At 35.8% G+C, this 23,077-nt stretch overlaps 1 protein-coding gene across 1 annotated transcript in view; it reads right to left on the reverse strand.

Moving 5' to 3' along the window:
• LOC105473292 (acyl-CoA synthetase short chain family member 3) overlaps positions 1–23,077 on the reverse strand; it is a 179,798-nt gene that overhangs the window by 143,017 nt on the left and 13,704 nt on the right. Inside the window, exon 2 of the mRNA XM_011727032.3 lies at positions 6,167–6,311. Coding sequence (XP_011725334.2) covers positions 6,167–6,311 — 145 coding nt within the window. The remainder of the gene's footprint in view (positions 1–6,166; positions 6,312–23,077) is intronic.

Genomic DNA, 23,077 nt, shown 5'->3' on the forward strand with positions numbered 1-23,077 from the left:
TTACAACAGATAATCTTCTTTTCCCAGAATTCTACTTGAAAATTATACAGAAACAATTTCTTAGAATGCTCACAAAATACCTGAAAATATGGGGATGAAGCAGGGCATTTACAGGTAACTGCTGTATAATTGGTTCAACCAGACTTCTTTCAAACACACTGGATGTAGCCAGGGATCCAAGACCAGGCACATACGCAGAATAGCTTCCAGAATCTCACGGCACAGACTGTATCTATCCTATCCCTTAATTTCCCACATGTAAGTAAATACTGCTGTTCTTAGAGGATTTATGTTATGGGGTGCCGATTCATTTGTCATCTCCCTGTTTCCAATCTTACCCACTACAGTCTCTTCATCTTCAGAGATGCCAAAGTGAATTCTTTCACAATATGGAGCTTCCCATCATCCTTGAAATCAGATACAGTCTTGACCATGGCCTGCAAGGTTCTATATGATCTGACTCCTGGATACTCACCTAACATCACTTTCCAGCATTCCCTTCTCATGAGGTCTGAGTCCTCATGGCTTTTCCAATGGTCTGAATCTATTCTTGCTTCAGAGCCCTGTCTAATATAATTTTCACTCAAATATTCACATAGTTCCTATCTCACTCTTTATTTGGGTCTATGCTCAAATATCATTTCATAAGTGACATGTACTTTCGCTGACAAGCCTATCTCAAATGGCAGGCAAAGTCCCTCTCTGGTCTTTTATTGTTCTTCTCTCATACCTATTTATATTGTATTATCTTTTTATTCGTAGTACATACTCCCAACTAGAATGCAATTTCCTTAAAGATTATCTCATTCACTACTGAAACCCATGGTGTCTCTAGTAGTGTCAAATATATAATATGTGTTCCATAAGCATGTTTTCAATAAAGAAATTTCACACCATGATCATTCCAGTCCAAGAAAATAAATTCAAAGCAGATGGCCTACAGATTTTCAGGTAACTTTCTAAAAGGTCAGGGTTTAGTCACCCTGAAGAAGTAAGGTAAGTGTTTTAATCAGGGCTTTAAATGAGACAGGACACAGACCTTCAAAGTCAGAAAATGAACTAAAATGAGAAAGATTCTCATTCTGTTTAAAAATAAAAATTCTTAATATATAAAAACAAAAATCACAGTGTGATGGCAAGTGATATTTTTGGAAATAATCATTTATCTTAGATAATGATTAGATTTTACTTTCTTATAAATGTTTATTCACAAACTCATTCACCACATAATATGACTCCATGTACTATGAGGCCTACATTAGCTACTGTGTAGGTGAAAAAGTGAATAAAACATTACCTTTATCTCAAGGAGCTTTTTCTCTGGTAGGAAGATTACATAGGTACACTAATAACTGGATTAAAAAGCAAAATGCCCTTCAGGGGTCACGTTCTTATTTAGTGAATAAATACATAAAAATACACAATTGTTGAAATAAAAAAAAAAAAAAACAGAGCACACTTGCCACACACAGAAGTAAATTCAAAATAAAATTAGTGATGGTGAAAATAAATATAAGGATACTTTAAAATGACTAGAAGTATATATATAAGAAATATATACACATATAAATACACTCTCACACATACCTTTTATTTCACTGAGGCTTAATATAATGACTAACTTGGCAAGAGCTAACAAGAGCCAGGATACAATAAAAATATACATGTCTTCTAGAATGCAGATCTTCTGAGTTATAAGTATGGGAAATCCAAGGAGGATATATTCATCTTGAACTACCAAGCTGAATGTAAATAAATTAAAATCCTTCACAGATAGAATTGGAGTTTACTTGGAAAGATAATCCAATTCCATTACTGATACAATTTAAATCTAAGACATTCCTACAGTAAAAGAAGCTAGAGTCATTTAGAAATTTCAAGAAGTATTTCATTCATTTATTCTTTCATTAACTCATTCATCATTCAACAACTATTCACTACATGCAAGGCACCGTTCTGCAAACAAATACAAAGTCACTGCCCTCATGGAACTTACACTCTAGAAGAGAAAATGACACTAAAAAAGACAGAATAATAAAATGTAAGGAATGATACTGAATAATAAATACTAAATTAAAAACAAAGTGAAGACCGGGCGCGGTGGCTCAAGCCTGTAATCCCAGCACTTTGGGAGGCCAAGACGGGCGAATCACGAGGTCAGCAGATCGAGATCATCCTGGCTAACACGGTGAAACCCCGTCTCTACTAAAAAATGCAAAAAACTAGCCGGGCGAGGTGGCGGGCGCCTGTAGTCCCAGCTACTCGGGAGGCTGAGACAGGAGAATGGCGTAAACCCGGGAGGCGGAGCTTGCAGTGAGCTGAGATCCGGCCACTGCACTTCAGCCTGGGCTACAGAGTGAGACTCTGTCTCAAAAAAAAAAAAAAAAAGAAAGAAAGAAAGTGAAAAAATGAATTTATGAAGTGGTGTGGAAAGGAACATTTGTATTTCGTGTGCTCAGAAAACATCTCACTGAGAACATAACATTCAGGTAACATGGACCATAAGATATGTAGAGGAAAAATTATTTCAAGTGGAGGGTAGGCAATCGGGATAACTTTAGGCATTAACTCTTCCAGAAATCTCCCTAGACTCTATTTACCTCTGACTGAGTTGACTGCCTTCACATGTGTTCCTACAGAATATAACATTAACCCCTATTATGATCCTTATTCGGTTATATTGAAATTGCTTGTTTACATGTTTTCTTATCTCCTTGACAATAAGAAATGGGTTCATTTACTTTGTATCGCTTATTCCTATCAGGGTTTGGCATACAAAACAAATATTTGTTGAATGAATGATGGACCTTAAACTAGGTCCAAATCTCTGTACAAAGACCTTAATAAAGGATTATTTTAAGTATTTTCAGATGTATAGAAAAAATGATAGTTTTGGAAAACTTCTGCTTCTCGATCATTCTGTAAAATTTTCAGATCTTTCATGTTACCAAGACAAAGTAGCCTGTCTTGTTGGCTCATTAATTAAATAAGAAATACAAACTAATTTAATCAAGTATTATCTAGCCAGAAACTTCCAGTAGAAATGAAACATGGGAGATTAAAACAAGTAACATACAAAGGCACTTCTTTTTGTTTGTTCTCAATGGAATTATCCATTAAATCTTCTTTCTCTGTCTTCTCTACTTAACAAAATAAAGGCCACAGGGAATCAGAAGCAAGTAATCAAAGTAGCACACAATGCTTCTCTCTTTCCTAACAGTTCTTCCTTTAGTACTTTAGAGAAGAAAAGCCTGGGGAATCAGAGCTGTCAGCAGGTGAGAGAAACAGTCCTTTCAGCTACTTTGATATCAGGCTAAACTGAAACCAGGGAACCAGCACAAACACAGAAAGGGTTTGAAAAATGAGTTAGCAGGAAAGCTTCTAAGCAAAACATATGTGTATAATTGTCATATACACTTATGTAATTAATTAATTGAAAACCAACAATAGAAAATGAGAATGGCAACATCTCTTCTTATTTTAGGTTTCTCTAAAGCTTTTTCCTTGACTCTGATGTTTGATTATGTATCAAATTCAATATGTGGATATAGGTAATATTTTTACAATATGTAAGTAAACTTACATTTTGGTATACATTTGTATACCAATAAGAATTTGCCAGTGTTTTCATGAGAGTGCAGCAATATGCCAGAATCACAGGCACAATTTTTAATCATAGACTAAACCTCTTCTAAGCTGAAAATGCAATCCTAAAACAAAACATAGATTATAATAGATTTTCAGGAAATCTACATTATCTCTTACAATAGAAAGCAACCTCATAAGAATAACAAGCTCATTTGGTAACAGAGTGCCTTTCTAACTCACCCCCAATGTGAGAGCTGTATCTGTATACTTAATCCCAAAAATATAGTTTTCAGTTACAGACCAATAAAAAATACCAAACGATGTATTTGCAGCATTATTTTGTTTTTTTTTTTTTCTGTCTTGAGCTGCCCAGCATTTGAACCCCATTCTTAGTAGACTGAAATTCCCCTTGTTTGCATCCTAGAGGGAGAGAGGGCCCCAGTTCCTACTATTAAATCAAAAGAGGACAAGATATTTCTTCCCCACTGCCTGATTGTTTAGGCAAGTCACCTAAGTTTGGCCAAGTGAGTGCTGTATGGTAGACGCCTCGACAGCAATGACTTGACTTGACCATACCCTGAGAAAGACCCTGTATGACAGGCACACCTGAATATGTGTTCAGATTGCTGAGCTAGGGAATACAAATCCAAGAGTGGCCAATCCACGTATCCATTCCTTATATCTGAGGAATATGTCAGCCCTATCCAGTCTGGGATCAAAGCCTTTTGATTTAGGGTAAATGGAAGTTGCCAGGCAGAGACTGTTAGGGGGATGGTGCTAAGTGAAGATGCTATAGAAACTGCATGCTTTTTGCAAGTCGTGCGGTTCTCCTGCCCAGCCTGCCACCAGTGGACTCTCCCCAGTATGTAAGGCCCCAGTAAAACCCCATGACTTGTATGGGGCTCTGGGTCTCTTCTTTGGCCTCTTGAACTTGGTGCCATCCCCACTGGAGTCAATAGGGGTTCAGCACAACAGATGTTCCTACTCTGTCTTTCAATCTAGAAGATTGACTCAAGGCAGCGAGCCTAGTTACTGGACAGTTTGTGGGTTCTTCTTAACTCCTCACATCTGCTCTTTCTCCCTTAGGGTTTACTATTTTTCTAAGCCTGGCTCTTCAGTCTTCCCTTTTCATAAGGTCTTTCTTTAATGTTTAAATTAGCTGAGGTTGGAATTTGTTGCTACAACCAGGCTGACACCCAGTCTAAGCAAATCGGTCTAACTCTTCTCTCTTGTTTGTAACAACTCAGTACTGGAAAGGTGATTATTTAATCTGAGTTGCCTTTCTTGAAATTTCTTACAAGGCAAAATAAGAACTTGCTGATGAAAAAGAATATAATTTCAAAGAGTCAGGGAGAGTTGATGAAACTTTCTAAAAATGGAATGGAACCCTTAAATGGGTTCAAAAAGCAAAAGGAGAGAATGCAATTTTAAAAGCCTTCATGTCAAAGCAAATGCCTCCAAACCCTGGCATGACAGACTCTGCTCAACTTCTGTTTCTCAACCAGTGGCAATCTTACCATTCAGCAGACATTAGCAATGTGTGCAGACATCGCAACTCGGGGAGGTGGGGGTGTGTTATCAGCATCTGTTAGGTGGAGGCAGGGATGCTGCTAAATATCGTGCCACATACATGGCAGCACCCACAACAAAATATTATCTGATCCAAAATATCAATAGTGCCAAAGTTGAGAAATCTGCCTTACACCATTACCTCTCTTTAAATCATTTTTTGTAAATATTCCACAGAATTTGAGTAACTTTCCCATAGTCCATTTGGGAAAAGTATTTCCCAAATACTTTTTATAATTACTTCTGAGGCCCTATTTCTACCCTAATGTTAATAAAAGAGAAAAATCTCCTAACTCATCACTTAATATGATCCACCTAAGAACTACACAGATGGGAAAGAACTCAAAAGAGCAAATAAGCCAAAGGAATGAACATGTTCAAAGAGCTACAAAGGCCCAGGAGTGTCTAAGGGAATAACAAGACATCCAGGGCAAAAGAAAGGGTTGTGTGCATTGTCAAGAATTTTGGAAAATGAAGCTTAGAAGGAATGCTATGACCAGATTTCAAAATGTCTTAGACACCACAGCAATCTAGATTTTACTCTCTGAATAACAGCATTTTTAAATAAATAGATTTTTAAGTGGCGTAGATAAATATGTTGTTTCTTAGGAAAAACACACTGGTGATCATCTAACATGGGCAGAGCCTGGTGACAGGGAAGGCAGTTGGAAGACTGTTTCAATAGTACAAGATCTGGGGAGCAGCCAAAGGTGATGGTAATGTGGATGAAGAGCAAAGACCAGAGAAAGGTTGACACATATTCTCAGGATTTGTCATCCTCTCCCTGTAAAATGAGCATCATTTAGCACTGTGAAACATAAATTGAAGGCTATAAAAACTGTCTACATGAGTTAACACACCTGTATTCATTTCCAATGTGTATCAAAAGAAAAACATGGCAGCATATTTCAATACATTAGAGAACTGAAGGCTCTACAATGAGAATGTATGCTATTTAAGTAATTTCTATATGACTTCCTATATATATATATAAAGTTTATGATATTACCTGCTCCAGAACTTCTTTATAGGTAAAGGTTGCTTTAGTGTTTGTAACAGGACTGTCATAGATGATAGCAATCTTATCCCCTTTACCGTTTTCAATATGACGATCAATGGCATTGTAACAAATGTTAAGCATTCCTTCCACAAACCTGAAAAATAATTGAAAAGTAAAAGTGAATGATTGCTTTAAAAATATATTGCCACTTAACAAAGTTATTATATTTCTAGTTTGATAGAGCTGGCCTTAAAACAACGTTTCCTAGTGCATTCTATGACAAGTAATGATAGCTGTAAACTAAATATTTAAGATGGTACACAGTGTATTTTTTTATTTTAATAAACATGTATTTATTTTGATGTGCACTAAAAAAAGTACATACCTCACAATTACAGCTGGCAACTTTGTGGATTTTATTGCTTAGGATAAAACTAGAGTATAGAGCACCAAAATCAGGCTTTATACATAGATGAAATAAACTGTATGTAAGTGCAGTGCAGAGGCATCGGGGATTATGAAAGGGCAAATGGCAGATGTGTGACTGAAGTTTTGGTACATGCTGCAAATAGAAAAACTTACTGAAAAATTCTATTCTGCTTTGAAATATCTATATATATTTTTTATTTCAGTTAAATGTGATGTCTTCAATTTCACAAAGAATATATAAGCTGTTTTCTGCATGTTTGAAATGCGTCATAATTTGAATAAAGAAGGGACATGCATATAAAATATTTATTTTTAAAAACCTTTGCAATTCAGTGCTTTTCATCTCTTAATTGATCAATGTTTTCCTTTGAAAACACAGAAATCATGTAGATACATGGAATAACTTTTTAAGGAACTATAACTCATTTTCCAAAAGAAAAGGCTTTACATATACCACATTTTTAGTAAAATGGGAATTAGAATAAAATATACAAGTATAGTAATGGTCCATTTCTTCCAACATCAGACTACCAAATATAGTAACAATGCAAAATAACAGGAAAATATATTGAAGCAAGTAAAAAAGCTCTTGCTAAATAGCTGAATATCACTTTCAGGTATTCACTCAAAGAGCCCTGTGTGAAATGAAGCTTTGGATTAAAAGCAGCTATAGATACCGTGGCAGCATTAAAAAATAACAGCCACAGAGGCCAGGTACAGTGGCTCACACCTGTAATCCCAGTCCATGGGGTTGGGGACCCTGCTCTAGATGACACTCAAAACCCGTTGTTCTACTCTGTTTCATTTCCACTCATCCAACTTCACAACTCCAGCTGTACTGATTACAAAGTTTGCAGTTCCTTGAATTCAGTCAGCTTCCACTTCTGTGGCTGTCCTTCATTTTACCACCACCCTCCCCAAGTAGTTCTTAAGCCCTGTGTACCTGTGTACGTATCTCCACCGTAGCACTTATCACATAGCCTAACTTAGAACATTGCTCCACTCAGATGTTTCCTTCATTACACTGTAATCTACCTGAATGCAGAGACAATGTCATATTCTTCTTGTAGTCTTACAAAGAGTCTTAAAGACTACAAGAAGAATATGACACTCTTTTAGATCCTAAGATTACAAGGAGAATATATACAGCACTTGCCATGTATTAGTCATTCAATATTTGTTTGATGAATGAATGAATGAGAATATGAGTAAACTTTCAAGAAGCATAGGATTTAGAACCCAGATAGGGTAACTAGGGAAGTTTTTACTCTCCATTTTAAAGTCAAGAGAATAGAGATAAGAATCATACCCAGGACACATGGTTAGGAATTGGAGAAAGCCATCCCTGAAAACCAAGTCTAGATGTCTAAACTGGTGTTATAGTTGGCAACATTATATTCACTCATTCACTTATAGATGATTTTATATTTTTCTCTGCTCCAGTTCATTGCTTCTTTTCTCTGTCACCTGCATTCTGCTGTTGAGCCCATCCCTGAGTTTCCATTTTCATTATTGTATTTTTAAGTCCTAAAATTTCCATTTGGTTATTTTTTATATATTTCACTTCTTTGCTGACGATTTCTACTTATTTATGGAAACTTTGTAAAAAAATTGTTTTGAGTGTGTTCATAATTTTTCATTGAAGCACTTTTATGATGGCTGTTTTAAAATACTTGTCAGGTAATTCCAAACTCTGTATCATCTAAGTGCTGGCACCCACTGATTGTTTTTCTTATTCGGAGTGAAATGTTCCTGATTCTTGCATAACACATAATTTTTGGATCTTTGTATAATGAGTAAATCATATCTAGACACCTCAGGTCTTATATTACAAGACTCTGCAGATTATTAAATAATCTGATTTAACATACGCTCTTTGGGTGATGGTTATGCTGAAAGCCCGGACTCCACCAATAAGCAATATATGCATGTCACAAAGCTGTACTTGTACCCTCTAAATCTATAAAAATAAAAATTAAAAAATAAACAAAAATAATAATCTGATTTAAATCTTCTGTTTTACCAGGTCTTCTCTGACACTGTACTGGTGGGCAGGGAGCCACCTCATTACTACCAGGCACAGGTATAAGTCCCAATTAATCTCCAGGTTTCCTTGACACCACTTCAGCTGGGGGATGGCTCATGAATGATGGGTCACGGTAATAATTCAGGCTCCCAAGAGCTTTTTATAACACCATCCTAGGTGAAAGGAGAAGGGCACTTTGTGACTGCTCCCCCATACCCTTCATGTCCTCCCACGTGACTGGGTGGGAGGACCTCCTTACCTTCTTACCGTAGCCAGAAAGAAAGTTTCAGCTCCCCACATAAACTAATCTGACCCCACCAAGGGAGGAGTCAATGTTTGGGGCACCTTGGTACGCCCTGGCAAGAGCAGAAGTCTAGACTCTCTACCAGGTCTTTACTGGTAAGGATGAAATTGAGGCCACAGTATTTTTCTGGAGTGTTTGGCTGGATTAGGACAGCACTCACCTAAAAGTTTTCTGTCTTGCTATGCTGTCCCTTTCTTGGTTCTGTAGCCAGGGAGAGAAAGCTTTTATTGGGGCTTTTTAAAATCTGTTCCTATTGGTGCTTCTGGGTTGCCAGCTTCTTAAAAACCCAGTGTGGGTTACAAAAAGAAAGAAAAAAAAGAACCCAGGGAACTCATTGCCATGCCATTCCTCACATCGCTAAATTTCCTAGCTGGTTGACCTTCTCTCTACCTTTCAGAGTCTTCTTATGTGTGTTTGATATACAATGTCCTAGGTTTTTTATTGTATTTAGAAGGAAGTATATTTTCTCTGTCTTGTCTTCAAAACAGAAGTCTCTAAATAACACTTATCAATCTTTTACTCTAGTCCAAGACTTCAAGTCATATATGTTAACAAATTTAATTTTAAAAAACCTTTCCCTATGAAGCAGGTATTATTATTAATCCCATTTTACATACAAGGAAACTCATGACAGCAACTTGCTCACAGCAGTCTGATTACAGAAGAAAGCCCTTAAACATACAACACTGCTTCTATAAACAATACTCAAAAAACTTCAACTTGGAATTTTTTTCAATTGTTGGCAACTTTAGAGTAGTTTAATATTGAAAATATTAACACCCTAGGATTTTCTTTTTTAAAACTACCTGTAGACAATTTTTTTTTAAAGTAAAAGTACCTTTTGGAGGAGGCAATATTAAGATCCAAATGAGGGTAGGCTCTGCAGGCAATATTATGCAGAACTGCTGCAGGAGACAGCAAATCAGCATGGTCCAGAGGCAGTTACAGGTAATGAATCTACCAGTATAAATTGGCTAAGCTTAGAGACTGGTTTACTGTGGCTGACTAGACCAAGTGACCTGCAAGAAGCCTCCCAGCTCAAAGATTTGATTATTCTACTATGACGAGTTTCTTGTTTTATTTTAAATCAAATCATTTCAGTAAAGGTCAATTGAATGCCTTCTATGTGCTGACTCTTCACTGTTCCTTCTAAATTCGTGGACAGGTTTTAAATGGTTTGTCTCCCCAGATTATAACAGTAACTAATGCTCACTGTAAAAATACTAAAAAATATACTTTAGAGTATTTTATACTCTTTCTATATACAAACATACTTATTATATAGTTTAATCGTTTGCCTCTGTATTGAGGATAGCAATACAAGTTTTTCCCAAGGGCCTGAGGAATTCTCAAAAATTATGGTAATTATGGCATAATATTCCATTCAATGAATGGCTGTTCATAATAAAATTAATCCTGTGTTGTTACTAATTGCCTTTCACAACATTGTCATTATTTTAAATGATCCTAGGATGATGTTTCTTGCAGACAAATATTGGTCACACTGCTTTCTAATTACATTAGCAGGCTAGGTTCCTACAATCAAACACATGCACATTAAAACTGAATAATCAAATTGCTTTCTGGAAATACTGAATTAATCTATATTATCATCAGTACTCCCTGAATCTAACATGAGCATCTAACTCCTCTCAATGCAGATGACTCTCAATCTTCTCCAGTTTTTTTTGTTCATTTGTTTTTGTTTTGTTTTGTTTTGTTTGTGAGATACAGTCTTGCTCTGTTGCCAGGCTGGAATGCAGTGGCATGATCTCGGCTCACTGCAACCTCCGCCTCCCAGGTTCAAACAATTCTCCTGCCTCAGCCTTCTGGGACTACAGGTGTGCACCACCAAACCCAGCTTTATTTATTTATTTATTTTTTATTTTTTTGTTTTAGTAGAAATGGGGTTTCACCATGTTGGCAAGTATGGTCTCGATCTCTTGACCTGGTGATCTGCCCGCCTCGGCCTCCCAAAGTGGTGTTATTACAGACATGAGCCATTGTACACAGCCAATCTTCTCCAATTTGAAAAGTGAAACAGTTTCAATTTTGGTTTCTTTGGTTACTAGTATTAAGCCACACATATCCTCCCCCACATATGTTCCTCACACCCTCACCTGCGCCCATGCACGTGCACAGACGTCACAGAAACTTTTCTGGGCCTAGAGTGTAACTTTCTGAGATGGGAGGATTTTCTCCATAGAGGATCCTGTACAAGATTTAAGACTTGTGGAACACAAACAAGGCTCTATATGACTTCTGGAAAGTCTAGAAATCCTCTCTCATTGCCTCTTCTTCCTCAAACAATCATAGGAAGAAGGATTTTAGTAACCAAAACCTCCATTAACTTACAAGTGAAAAAGGATCTTTATTCAGATTCTGAAATGTACTTCACTCAACTACCTATATATTGACACTCAGTTGAGCACATGTGTGTATATATGTGTGTATATATAGGCAAGAGTGTGTGTGTGTGTGTGTGTGTGTGCATAAAATAGAAGAGAACATAAAGCCAGGGTATGGGGAGAACATAATTTCGACATATTTAACAAGGGAAAGACATATTTGCAATATTTAAAGTGTTTGTATAATTAATAAGAAGAAACTTACAAATCCAATAGGGAAACAATTTCAGCATGATATCCACTGATGAAAACAAAATAAAAATGACCAGTAAATGTAAAAAAAAGATGCTCAACCTTATTAACAGTCAAGAAAATTAACATTAAAATTATAAGATGTCATTTGCCCCTCTGGATTGATATAAAAACATCATACATAGTTATAGTGAGAGTGAAGAGAAAACAGCATTCTTGTATAGTGTTGGTGAGCAAATAAATTTGTTCAGCAACTTAGGAGGGCTCAAAATCAGTATCTAATATGTATTTAACATTTTAAATACATATTGTGCATCATTAAAAGGAATGCAATATATATGTGATATATACATATATCAATATGAAACAATGTCCAAAATTAGTTTTTTACACAGCCAGAGCAAGTTGTCTGTGTGTTTATCTATGTTTTGCATTATATAAGTGCACAAGCAGTATGGAAACATGCTTAAGAAAATAATAGTGGTAAACTCCAGGTAAGAGAAAAATTGGAGGGCAGTGATAGAAAGGGGATAGTCTATATTTTTATGTAATAAAACTTCTGAGTTATTTAAGCATGTATGTACATACTGAATGGGTGATTTAAATATTTTTAAATAAAAATACAAATTTTAATGGTCTACCTTGCTTAGTTTTTGGTTTAACTGACTCATCAACTTAATAGTCAGCATAATTATGATTAAATAAAAATATTTAAGTAAAAATATAAGTTTAAATTTTTCTTCTGGTAAAAAGAAGGATTTCTTCCACTTATAACAACATCTAAACTCAGTTTTATGAAACTAAAATCTGGGCCATAAAAATTTTGCTTCTGCCTTTTATTTTTTCAACAAAATCAACCTCAAACAGCTGAAAAGTCAATAATAAATGGCTACACAGAACCTTCCGATCACAAAGAGAAAGATGCTATCAATCATTCCTGCTGTCCACCATGATTTTGGTTGCCTTGCTTCTAGGCGTTTGTAAGATTTCACATTCATACCCAGTGGAAATGAGGCATGGCCATGTTGCTTTCTGTAGCCCAGGGACTAACAAGAGAAGGAATGCAAGCAAAGTAGTCTCCAAAAGCCAGCGGGTACTTACTACACATCCTCCTCCCTGCCTCCCTGCCTCAAAGGCCAATGACATCCCACATGTTGACTGTACTGTCAGCCTATATCTGTGAGTGAGGATGGATGGCCTGGGGCAAATCTTCCTAATAACCCAAGATCAATTTGTCGGATGAGCGAGAAATATCTGGGCTATGATGTACTAGGAAGATTTGGGTGTTGTTTATTTCTGCAGCATATCTTAGGTTATTCTGACTGATATAAAATTCTTAAGATCTATCAGTTTCAGCAAATTCAAATAAACTTTGAAATTGTCATATTTCATAATTTAAGAGGCAGAGGGATACATTCCAGGGCAAATGAAATGGGAAGAATCTCAGCTCCTGTAAATAAATAGTCACTACAGAAATGTTAGATGTCCTGGTAAAGAAGTCAAAGATGCACCTGCATCATGTGAGCTCTCAGAGACAGGCTTGAGGGCCTCCCCAAAGCCATCTGTAAAGAAGATAGCTTTTAAAATTCCTTCTGGACTTCTTATTTTACATAATTTTCTATTTTCCCCTATAATCACACCTGTGAATAGCCACTGCACTCCAGTCTGGGCAACATGGCGAGACCCCATCTCAAAAAAAAAAAAAAAAAGGTACTTTTGTATTTGTCCTTGCCCTTTGCTCATTAATGCCTGCTAACTCACATCCAGCATAAAAGCCTGGACTCAGCCCTTTGAGAGAATCTTGCTTGAATCTGATTTGATCTCTTCTTCACCTTAGCCTACCCTGAGTCTTCTCTGTCTTTTCAAATATAAACTTCGCCCATTCTATATTTGACTGTGGCCTTGTTTATCAAATATGTGAGACTGAGGAATGTGTTTGGTTCACACATGGAGCTAAGTCAGTGAATGTATGTGGGTGTCTGAAGGGGTTTTAAGAGGCAGGGAGCCTGTCCTCCACAGTCTTGATCTCTGGGTGCCAGAAGTGGCTTATAGCAAATGTTCACATGATTCTTCTCTTCCCATCAATTTTTTCATCACTGCCAATTTCCATCTTTCCCTTTTCTGAGAGCTAAACTGTTTTAATTTAAATATGTATTTACTATTCAAATATTATAAAAGGGAATAAGACTGATACTGAAAAAAAGTCTTCTTTCAGAGAGAATGATAGCATTTTCTCAGAGAGTAACTGATAGCTTCTAATCTACAAATTTGGTTACTGAGCTACAGAAAGTTAAATTAGTAAAATCTAAGATGTTCCTTTCAATTCCACTATCCTCTCCCATTCCAAGAACAAAGCTTAATATATTTTTAGCAGTGTGGCCTATAATATGAAATTCTCAAAAAGTGCCATATTGCACTTTGTATGAAATAACTGTTGAAATCTTCCTCCAACACAACCATATTTAGTAGTCTTAATGTTGCAACTTTATCTGTGCTCTCAGTCACTGATTTCTGCACTTTGCATATATTTATTACTAAATTACTGGAAAGTTCAGGTTTATATTTACTTTCTCTTATAAGCTTCCTTCTTAGAATAACATTACAATTTATTTCCTTGATGACCTCCCATATACATGGGTTTTTATCACAATTTATAAATAAATAAACAATAAAACAAAAGCACTCCAGGCTCTTTTTCTAAAGTTAAATCAACCAAAGTCAACATATTGGAAACAATTCAAAGATGAAGGCTACATTTGATTATCTATATATTTAAAAAGGTGAATATATAATCTTTATAAAAAATAATTTATTATCTCATAAGAAGACTACAACAGATTAGAGTCCCAAATATTAACTATAATAATTTTTCTATTCAAAAGTGTTTATACTGAATACATTTCATAATAATGTTCTGTTCATTAGACCAGAGACTGTGAAGGAAGGGGAAAAATTGTAACTGGGAACATGTTCTCTACTCTCAAAAGGAAGACTGGTTTGCAATAACTATGATAAGAAGCAAAATGTGGCAAATTTCCTGACAGAGGTACAAAGTAAGCATGATGAAAGCACAGAATTAGAAAGAGATTAATTCTAAACTAGGGAATGTAGTAAGGAGCTGATGGGTATGAAAAGGAATGTAGTAGAGTGTTAAGGCCTGACCTTTGAGGCCAACAGACTAGAGTTCGAATCTTAGCCATATCATTTGCTAGTTATTTATATGACTGCAGACAAATTAACATGTCTATGCCTTTCTTTTTTCATCTATAAATATCAGGGGAAAAATTTTTAAAGAACTGTATCAAGACAATGCTATGAGCATTTAACACAAAGTAACTCACTTAATCTTCATAAGGACTCTGTGAGGTAAATACAGTAGGTCTTCATTTAACATCATCAATAGCTTTTAGGAAATGGAGACTTTAAGCAAAACGATATATAAGGAAACTAATTTCACCATAGGCTAATTGTTATAAACAAGTGTTAAGTTCCTAGGGCGTATTTTTGGTCACAAAAACATCATCAAATTTCTAAATAAGGACCCAAAACACTTCTAATATTAAACACTGAAATAAATGTGAGCTATCCATACATTTAAGAAAGATAAATAAGAACAACTAAGAGCATTATTTACCGAATTATTCAGCTCAGGGTTGTGGGTGGCCGGAGCCTGTCTCAGCAACTCAGGGCACAGGGCAGGAACCAGCCCCAGACAGGACACCATCCTATCGCAGGGCACACTCACACACACACACACTCACACACACACATACACACACACTCTCTCTCTCTCTCACTCGTACTGGGACCATTTAGATATACCAATTCACCTTATGTGCACATCTTTAGGATGTGGGAGGAAACCAGAGTACCCAGAATAATCCCACTCATACATGGGGAGAACATGCAAACAGCACACACAGACAGTGGCCCTGCCCAATAATTGGTCTTTTTTTTTTTTTTTTTTCCCACATCAATGTTACAAGAAAACAAAGTTGAAAAAAATGCTGTTATTCAAGGACCTCTGACATCCAATAATCCTCTTTTACATATGAGGAAATTGAGGTAGAGACAAGTTTCCCACCTGAGGTCCACACACAATGAGTGACACACTGGTATTAGGTGTTAGTCAGGCTCTGAGGCTCAACTATTCTGTGTTAATGTATCACTGTGAGAGTGTTCCATGCCTTCCATGATCATAATTTATACACATTTTATTGGCTCCTTTCAATAACCCCATCAGACAATTTCTACTATCACACACATTATCAGATGAGCAGACTGGCTAAGGTGAGTTAAGAAGGCATAGCTGTGCGGACACAGGTAGAATGGGCAGGAGCAGGACACCAGTGGAAGGTGATCATTTATAGTGTTTTGAAACAATGAAGTGTGTTGCGATAACAAAGATGGAAGCAGGGAGGTGTTTGAGAAATATGGAATACTGTAAAGGGAAATTCTAGAGGCAAACAGGAAAAGAGCAAAGAAAACCAAAGAAACCAAAGTTTTACGGCTGGGGTCAGCAAACTCCAACTCACATGCCAAACTGGTCCACTATGTGTTTGTGCAAAGAAAACGTTATTGGAACACACAACTGATTGTGTGTATTCTCTGTGGCTGTTCTTGGTCTACAACAGCAGAACTGAGAGGTTGCAATGGAACTAGTCTGGCCTGCAAAGCCACATATATTCAATCTGGTCCTTAAAAGAAAAGCTTTCCCACTCCCTTCTCTAGAGCAGCCCTGTCTAGTAATTTCTGTGACAATGGAAATGTTCTGTGTCTCTGCTGCTCAGTAGGGTAATGACTAGCCACATGTGTCTAAGTAAATTTAAATTTAAATTAACTAAAACACAATAAAATTTAAAATTGAGTTCCTCCATCACAGTAGCAATCATGCAAGTGCTCAATAGTCACATTTGGCTAATGCAACTGAGAAACTGATTTTTAAAGTTTAATTAAATTAAACAACTTTAAATTTCTACTATAAAGACACATGTACACATATGTTTACTGCAGCACTTTTCACGATAGCAAAGACTTGGAACCAACCCAAATGTCCATCAGTGATGGACTGGATAAAGAAAATGTGGCACATATACACCATGGAATACTATGCAGCCATAAAAAAGGATCAGTTCATGTCCTTTGCAGGGACATGAATGAAGCTGGAAACCATCGTTCTCAGCAGCTAATACAGGAACAGAAAACCGAACACTGCATGTTCTCACTCAAAAGCAGGAGTTGAACAATGAGGATATATGGGCACAGGGAGGAGAACATCACACACTGGGGCCTGTCAGGGGGTGAGGGACAAGGGGAGGAAGAGCATTAGGAGAAATACCTAATGTAGATGACTGGTTGATGGGTGCAGCAAACCACCATGGCACATGTATATCTATCTAACAAGCCTGCACATTCTGTGCATGTATCCCAGAACTTAAAGTATAATAATAACACAGAAGATAAAGAAAATGGTATGCGTGCATGTCGGCTTTTAAGTATCCAGGTTATTTTTTGTGTAATTTTGTGTCCTCCCAGACTCTCTGCTTTCTGTAGGCAGGGACCACGTTCTAGTTCATTAATGGCACACAACAAATGCTCAATGATTATTTAAAAATAAAAGCTTGTAAGTGTGAATAAATGTGAAATGTAATATACTCTCCTGACACATTCTCCTTACAAATTCTCTGTTGACACATTCTCTTCTGACAAATAATAAAAAGAGTCTTATAAGGTAAATAGTGCTCAGCAAAAACAATGACTAACTCAAAAGACTACTGTTGCACAGAAACAGAGCAGGCTTTAAGTATTTTTAAGAGGGCAACATTTTACTTTCTTCACACAGTGATATCCTATCTAAATTACAGATACTTGGCCTTGGGAAGTATCAACTGACTGTTCCAGGAAACTCTCCAAATTGGGTAATTGCTTACTTGGAACAGAATAATAGCTGTATGTTAATTTACCGCTAGGGATATTGTTTTTGTAAAAGTACTTGGAAAGCACATCTCTCTATAGCACAGATAATTATTTTAGCAGAGAAACCCGATGCAAAGACAGAGGCATTCCTTAGTCCCACTGATCTTTTCTACATGAGTAGATATACTCAGAATCTGGCCCCATCACACCATCTCTAGCCAGACTGTCCCATCTCGACATGAAAGGACAACGTAGGCATCTTTAGCCCTGCCAGATCACCTCAGATTAAAACTAGGTGAATTGCCAATGGTGAGAAATGCAGCCCACAGGAAAAAGAACAGAAAGAAAAGCTTTCAGGAAATCAGTGCCTGTTATCTGAACTGAATCCACTGTCAATGAAGAGAAAAGTCATAAATGAATGATCTTAAAGATTCTCCGGTTGTGAGTCATGCCTGACAGTAAATCCAAAGAAGTTAAGGATACCTTTTATCTTGTTTATTTGTATTCTACAGGAAAATGCAGGAAAAAACAATAAGTGAAAGGACATAGGATTTGGTTTAATCTAAAAAAGTGAAAATGTAAAATGATAATTAATTAGATTAATATTAAGGGTCAAAGTAAAAGACAAAAACATTTAGGTTTCAAAGCATAAGTATATTAAGTTCAAATACAGTGCTAATATCATAAACTTAAAAGTACAGTTTTTAAAGGAAAGCACATTTCATCAGTCAGTCCTTTCCATGCTTAACACTTAGGGACAGTGATCCCCAATCAACCAATTCCGAAATGTCATGATGAACTTGTAAAGAACAAAACTCCAAACAAGAGCAGGTTCCTAGAAACCAGACCCACAATCCAGGATGTCCTCAGGGTCACAAGTAGGTAACTTTAAAGAAACCTCAGAATTATCCAGAGAACCAAGAGGGAGTGGAATGGAGGGTGTACTCTCCCTAATGACAGCTAGTACTTGTTGGAAAAAAACAGAAGCCTGTATTCCTGATGATAACAATAATGAAATGATGAACAAAGAAGGAAATGAGGAGAAGGAGAAGAAAGAGAAAGAGCAGCAGCAGCACCATGCAGGGGAGGAGGACCCCAACTAGCTGACATGGTGTTAACGCTGCTCTTTTTAAGGAGAAATGGGAGGAAGAGAGGAGAGAAATAGACAAGGATTGACATTAATGTTCTCTAAACCTGAGGACTTTAGGACCACACATTTTTTCATTTTTTCATATTACATCTTTATCTTAACTATCCATTTCTTTCTCTTTCAGCTTATAACTCACGCAAAATGACATGCTGCAATGTTCTGATGAAATGCTCCTCTACAGTGGAGGCTCCTAGAAGGCAGAGAGCATATTCATTAACTCATTCTGCTCAACACTTAGCTCATGTCCATGGGGAGATGTTGAATACTAGCTCTTATTAAAGAGAGGGAATACAATCAATCATTTTAGAATGTCCAAAAAGCACTTTTCCTTTCCATCGTGACTTACAGATTATTCTAAGATTGTTTCTGTAAATACCATGTAATTGGGAGAGACACACAGGGAGCATCAATTGTGTCCGTAATGTTTTACTGCTTATGATAAAAAGCTCTGAAGCAAATGTGACAAAATACTAAGATTTCACCAAATTCAGTGTTGAGTGTCCTCTAAGTTACTCCCTTTAGTCTTCAAATATTTCATAAGGAAAAAGATGGTAGGAACTTACAATATTTATTTATTTTTTTCTTTGGAGAATGGCTGGATAACATACATTGAAATCTGCTAAGAATTCACCAGAAGGAAGGAAAGAGAAACACACACACAGACACACACAGACACACACACACACACACACACACAGAGAGAAAGAGAGAGAGAGAGAGAGAGAGAGAGAGAGAGGGGAAAAAAATATCCTTGGAATGCCAAGCCCAAAGATGAAAGTCTATCTGCCTATTTACAATAGCAAATAAAGACAAACCATCTAATGCCAATATGAAAAGATTAAGAAATACTTATATATTCACCCAATGTGTTAAATATTCTGTGTACATTAAAAATAATGAATTAGAAAAATGGAAAAAAACACTTCTTACAAGGGAAAAAAATGAGCTGCCAAATAATATGGATGGATAGTACAACTCTATTTCTCTATAAGAACAGAAATAGAGATCCAGGGAGTCAAACAGATTGACAGACATAGATTCTTGATTTTTTAAAGGCATGACACCTACACAAAAAATATAAATACATAAATGCAAAAACTGGTGAATCTGAATAAGACCTATAGCTTAGTTCATTGCATTATGCCAATGATTTTAATAATGTACTATAGTTATATAAGATGTTATTACTGGGGGAAGCTGGGTTATGGATACAAATGAACTCTTTGCATTATTTTTGCAACTTCTTGTAAGCCTATAATTATTTAAAAAAAAAAAAAACACTGACAGGAACTATGCCTAATATATTAAGATATTTTACTTTCCTGCATTTACCTAATTAAAATTTAAAGTAATTCCTATTTTTACAGTGGGAAAAAAGTCATAAACCTACATTTCAATCAGAATTCTTTTTTTTTTTTTTTTTTTTTTTTTTGGTGGCGGTGGGGACAGCATGTCGCTCTGTCATCCAGGCTGGAGTGTGCAGCAGTGCGATCTCAGCTCACTGCAATCTCTACCTCCCAGGTTCAACCGATTCTCCTGCCTCAGCCTCCTGAGTAGCTGAGACAACAGGCATGAGCCACCATGCCTGGCTAACTTTTTTGGAGTAGAGATGGGGTTTCACCATGTTGGTCAGTACGGTTTCGAACTCCTGACCTCAAATGATCCGCTTACCTCAGCCTCACAAAGTGCTGGGATTACAGCCGTGAGCCACCACATCTGACTCAGAATTATTTCTGAATAAATAAATGCCAATGAAAGTAATTTAAATGTAAGTCTCAATCCTAGGCCTTGCATTTATAAAACCTCTCCCTTGATAATTAAATCACACTACATCTCCATCTAGCATCCAACCTATACCTTGCACCCAAAAAAAAAATCTTAAACACACAGACACAAACATAACATAGACATAGCCACAAAAATAAATCCAACTACACTAACCAGACACCATTGGACATAACTTTAATGCTAAGTAAAACATAAAATTTTTATCCTTTTTTTCTAGCCTTATCCTCAAAATAATCTGAGAACAATGTTACGAAGTACATCTTTATTTTATCTTTGTCAATTACCCCACTATCTGTAACCACATTCCTAGATGAAACGTTTTCCATTAACATTTTGATAATTTGAAACTTGAATACAGTGCCGCCTGCTCAATTATCTAAGAGTTCATTATCTAGCTGGTGCTAAGGAAACCCATTATCTCCCTTTATTCTCACTTTTCTGATTTGTCTTTCCCTTGCCTTCCTACTTGTTATCACCTCTAACAAAAAATGAGAGGCCGCACAAAGGGATAAAATTAAAATTAGTTGTGTTTTTCTAATCTATTAAAGGATTCATTAGTTAGAAAATGGCCACTGTTCACCAAAATGGAACACTGTGTGCTCTAGTTTTTCACACCTCAACAATCAAAGGCAATTCAGAGTAGAACTGATTGTAAAATAAAATGGATTTTATTACTCTTATTTTCAGAAAATAATCACTAGATAATCCATATCACTTGTTATTACTCTTCTTTTATTGAACAGGAAAATGAATGCTATTTTACTGTAAGCAAAATGCCCTTTTTCCTCGCTTGATGTATAGCATTGTTTTTCAGAGTAAAAACTCTATCTGTAATCTCATCTAGCTCCTGGAATAGTGCCTGGTCCAGAGAGGTCATTCAATAAATATTGGATGAATGAACAAAATAAAGAAGAAACAAATGCATTAACAAATGAATAAACTCCAGAGCTAAAAACAAAAGAAAACCTACTTTTATAAATATAAAAGGCTAACAAACATATGTGTGTATGTATATATGTATGTATACACGGCTTGTTCTTAAATTTGTAACACTGGTATTATGAGGGTAAAATAGGATTAACTGGGGAGGAAACATGACACAACGAGAAGCTGATACACTCTCAAGCATAGTTAGTCTGTTTTCTCATCCTAGATCTGTTATCTCTGCATGGCAAGTGAGCATTAGCAAGTTACTTAACTTTCCTTAAATTCTTAAGAACTCATGCTTTTAAGAAGTTAAATAACTATGGTAAGAGGTGATGCTGTCATTATGCACCAATATGTTTTGTATCCTGTAACACTTTAACACACACAAACACACACATACACAGGAATACACACTTAAAGTAAAATCATCTTTTAAAATTTAAAAGATTTTGATCTAAGAGTGGTATTATACTACTTCCATCAAATATTGTCTTTGAAATAACTAGTTATTTAATTTTTTAAAAACCCTCCTTATTAAAGTTTTTTTAAGAAAGATAAATTTGAAAATTAATATTTTTATAAATTAAGTAAACCAAGGTAAGAGAAAATTTCATCAAATTAGGTCTACTAAGCCTGTAATTACAAATTACATTTTCAGACAGCTCTTGAAATATTTGAGCGACGTAAAAAGATGCTTATGCTAGACATATGTAGATCTTGAGAAGTCAAGACTCAATATTTTTAAATAATAATAAAAATAATAAAATCAGTTTTATATTTTTCTAAAATTCAAGCTTTTAACAGATCAAGATAGGCTTTTACTCTAATATATTAAAATTTTGTCATAATTTATGAAAATAACATAAATGCATTCTAATTCGAAAATTTTTATATGATTGCTATCACTTTTTCATTCTGTGACTTTAGTTTTCTTAACATATTTACTAAAAGATGACAATCTGATAACATAATATCAACCCAATTCTTAATCTGAAATCCTTGGAATCTCATATGTGCGTAAGAGGCAACCTTTCCAGTTCATTCTCATATAGGTAGAGTCACCCCTCCATATCCACAGGTTCCACATGCACAGGTTCAACCAACCGTGAATCAAAAATATTTGGGAAAAATTAATTTTAAATAACAATATAATAATTAAAAAATACAAATTTTAAAAATGCAGTACACCAGTTATTTACATAGCACTTACATTGTTTTAGGTATTGCAAGTAATCTAAAGATGCTTTAAAGTATATAGGAGCATGTGCGTAGGTTATATGCAAATATTACACTATTTTATATAAGGGATTTGAGCATCTGCAGATTGTGGTATCTGCAGGGAGTGGGTGGTGTTCTGGAACCAATCCCCCACATAGGTGAAGTATGTCTCTACTTTCCCTATTTGTCTTGATAAATGGAAACCTGTGGATTATAAAATATCCTCTACTATAGCTTAAAGATCAATGAATGAGCTAAGGAGAGGCAAATGAGCTAAGGAGAGCTAAGGAGAGTCCTCCCACCTTTAGGACTGTCAAACACAATAAAACATTAAAAGTTTATTTTTTCAAAGAAGAGCTATTTTTTATTCCATATCTAGAATGTTTTAGAGATGTAGACCCAAATTTTAAAAACTCTTCTTATATCACTATTTAAAAAGAAAAGTAAAAACTTGAAACAGCCAACTGCCTGAAAATAAAGCTTAGACCCAAAGCTTAGATGACAAAACTTCAAACTCTTTGGTTCCTTGATAGAGGATTTGTGGATTATTTGGGGTTCTGAT

Source organism: Macaca nemestrina, chromosome 10 (genome assembly GCF_043159975.1).
Source record: "Macaca nemestrina isolate mMacNem1 chromosome 10, mMacNem.hap1, whole genome shotgun sequence".
NCBI classification, from domain to species: Eukaryota; Metazoa; Chordata; class Mammalia; order Primates; family Cercopithecidae; genus Macaca; species Macaca nemestrina.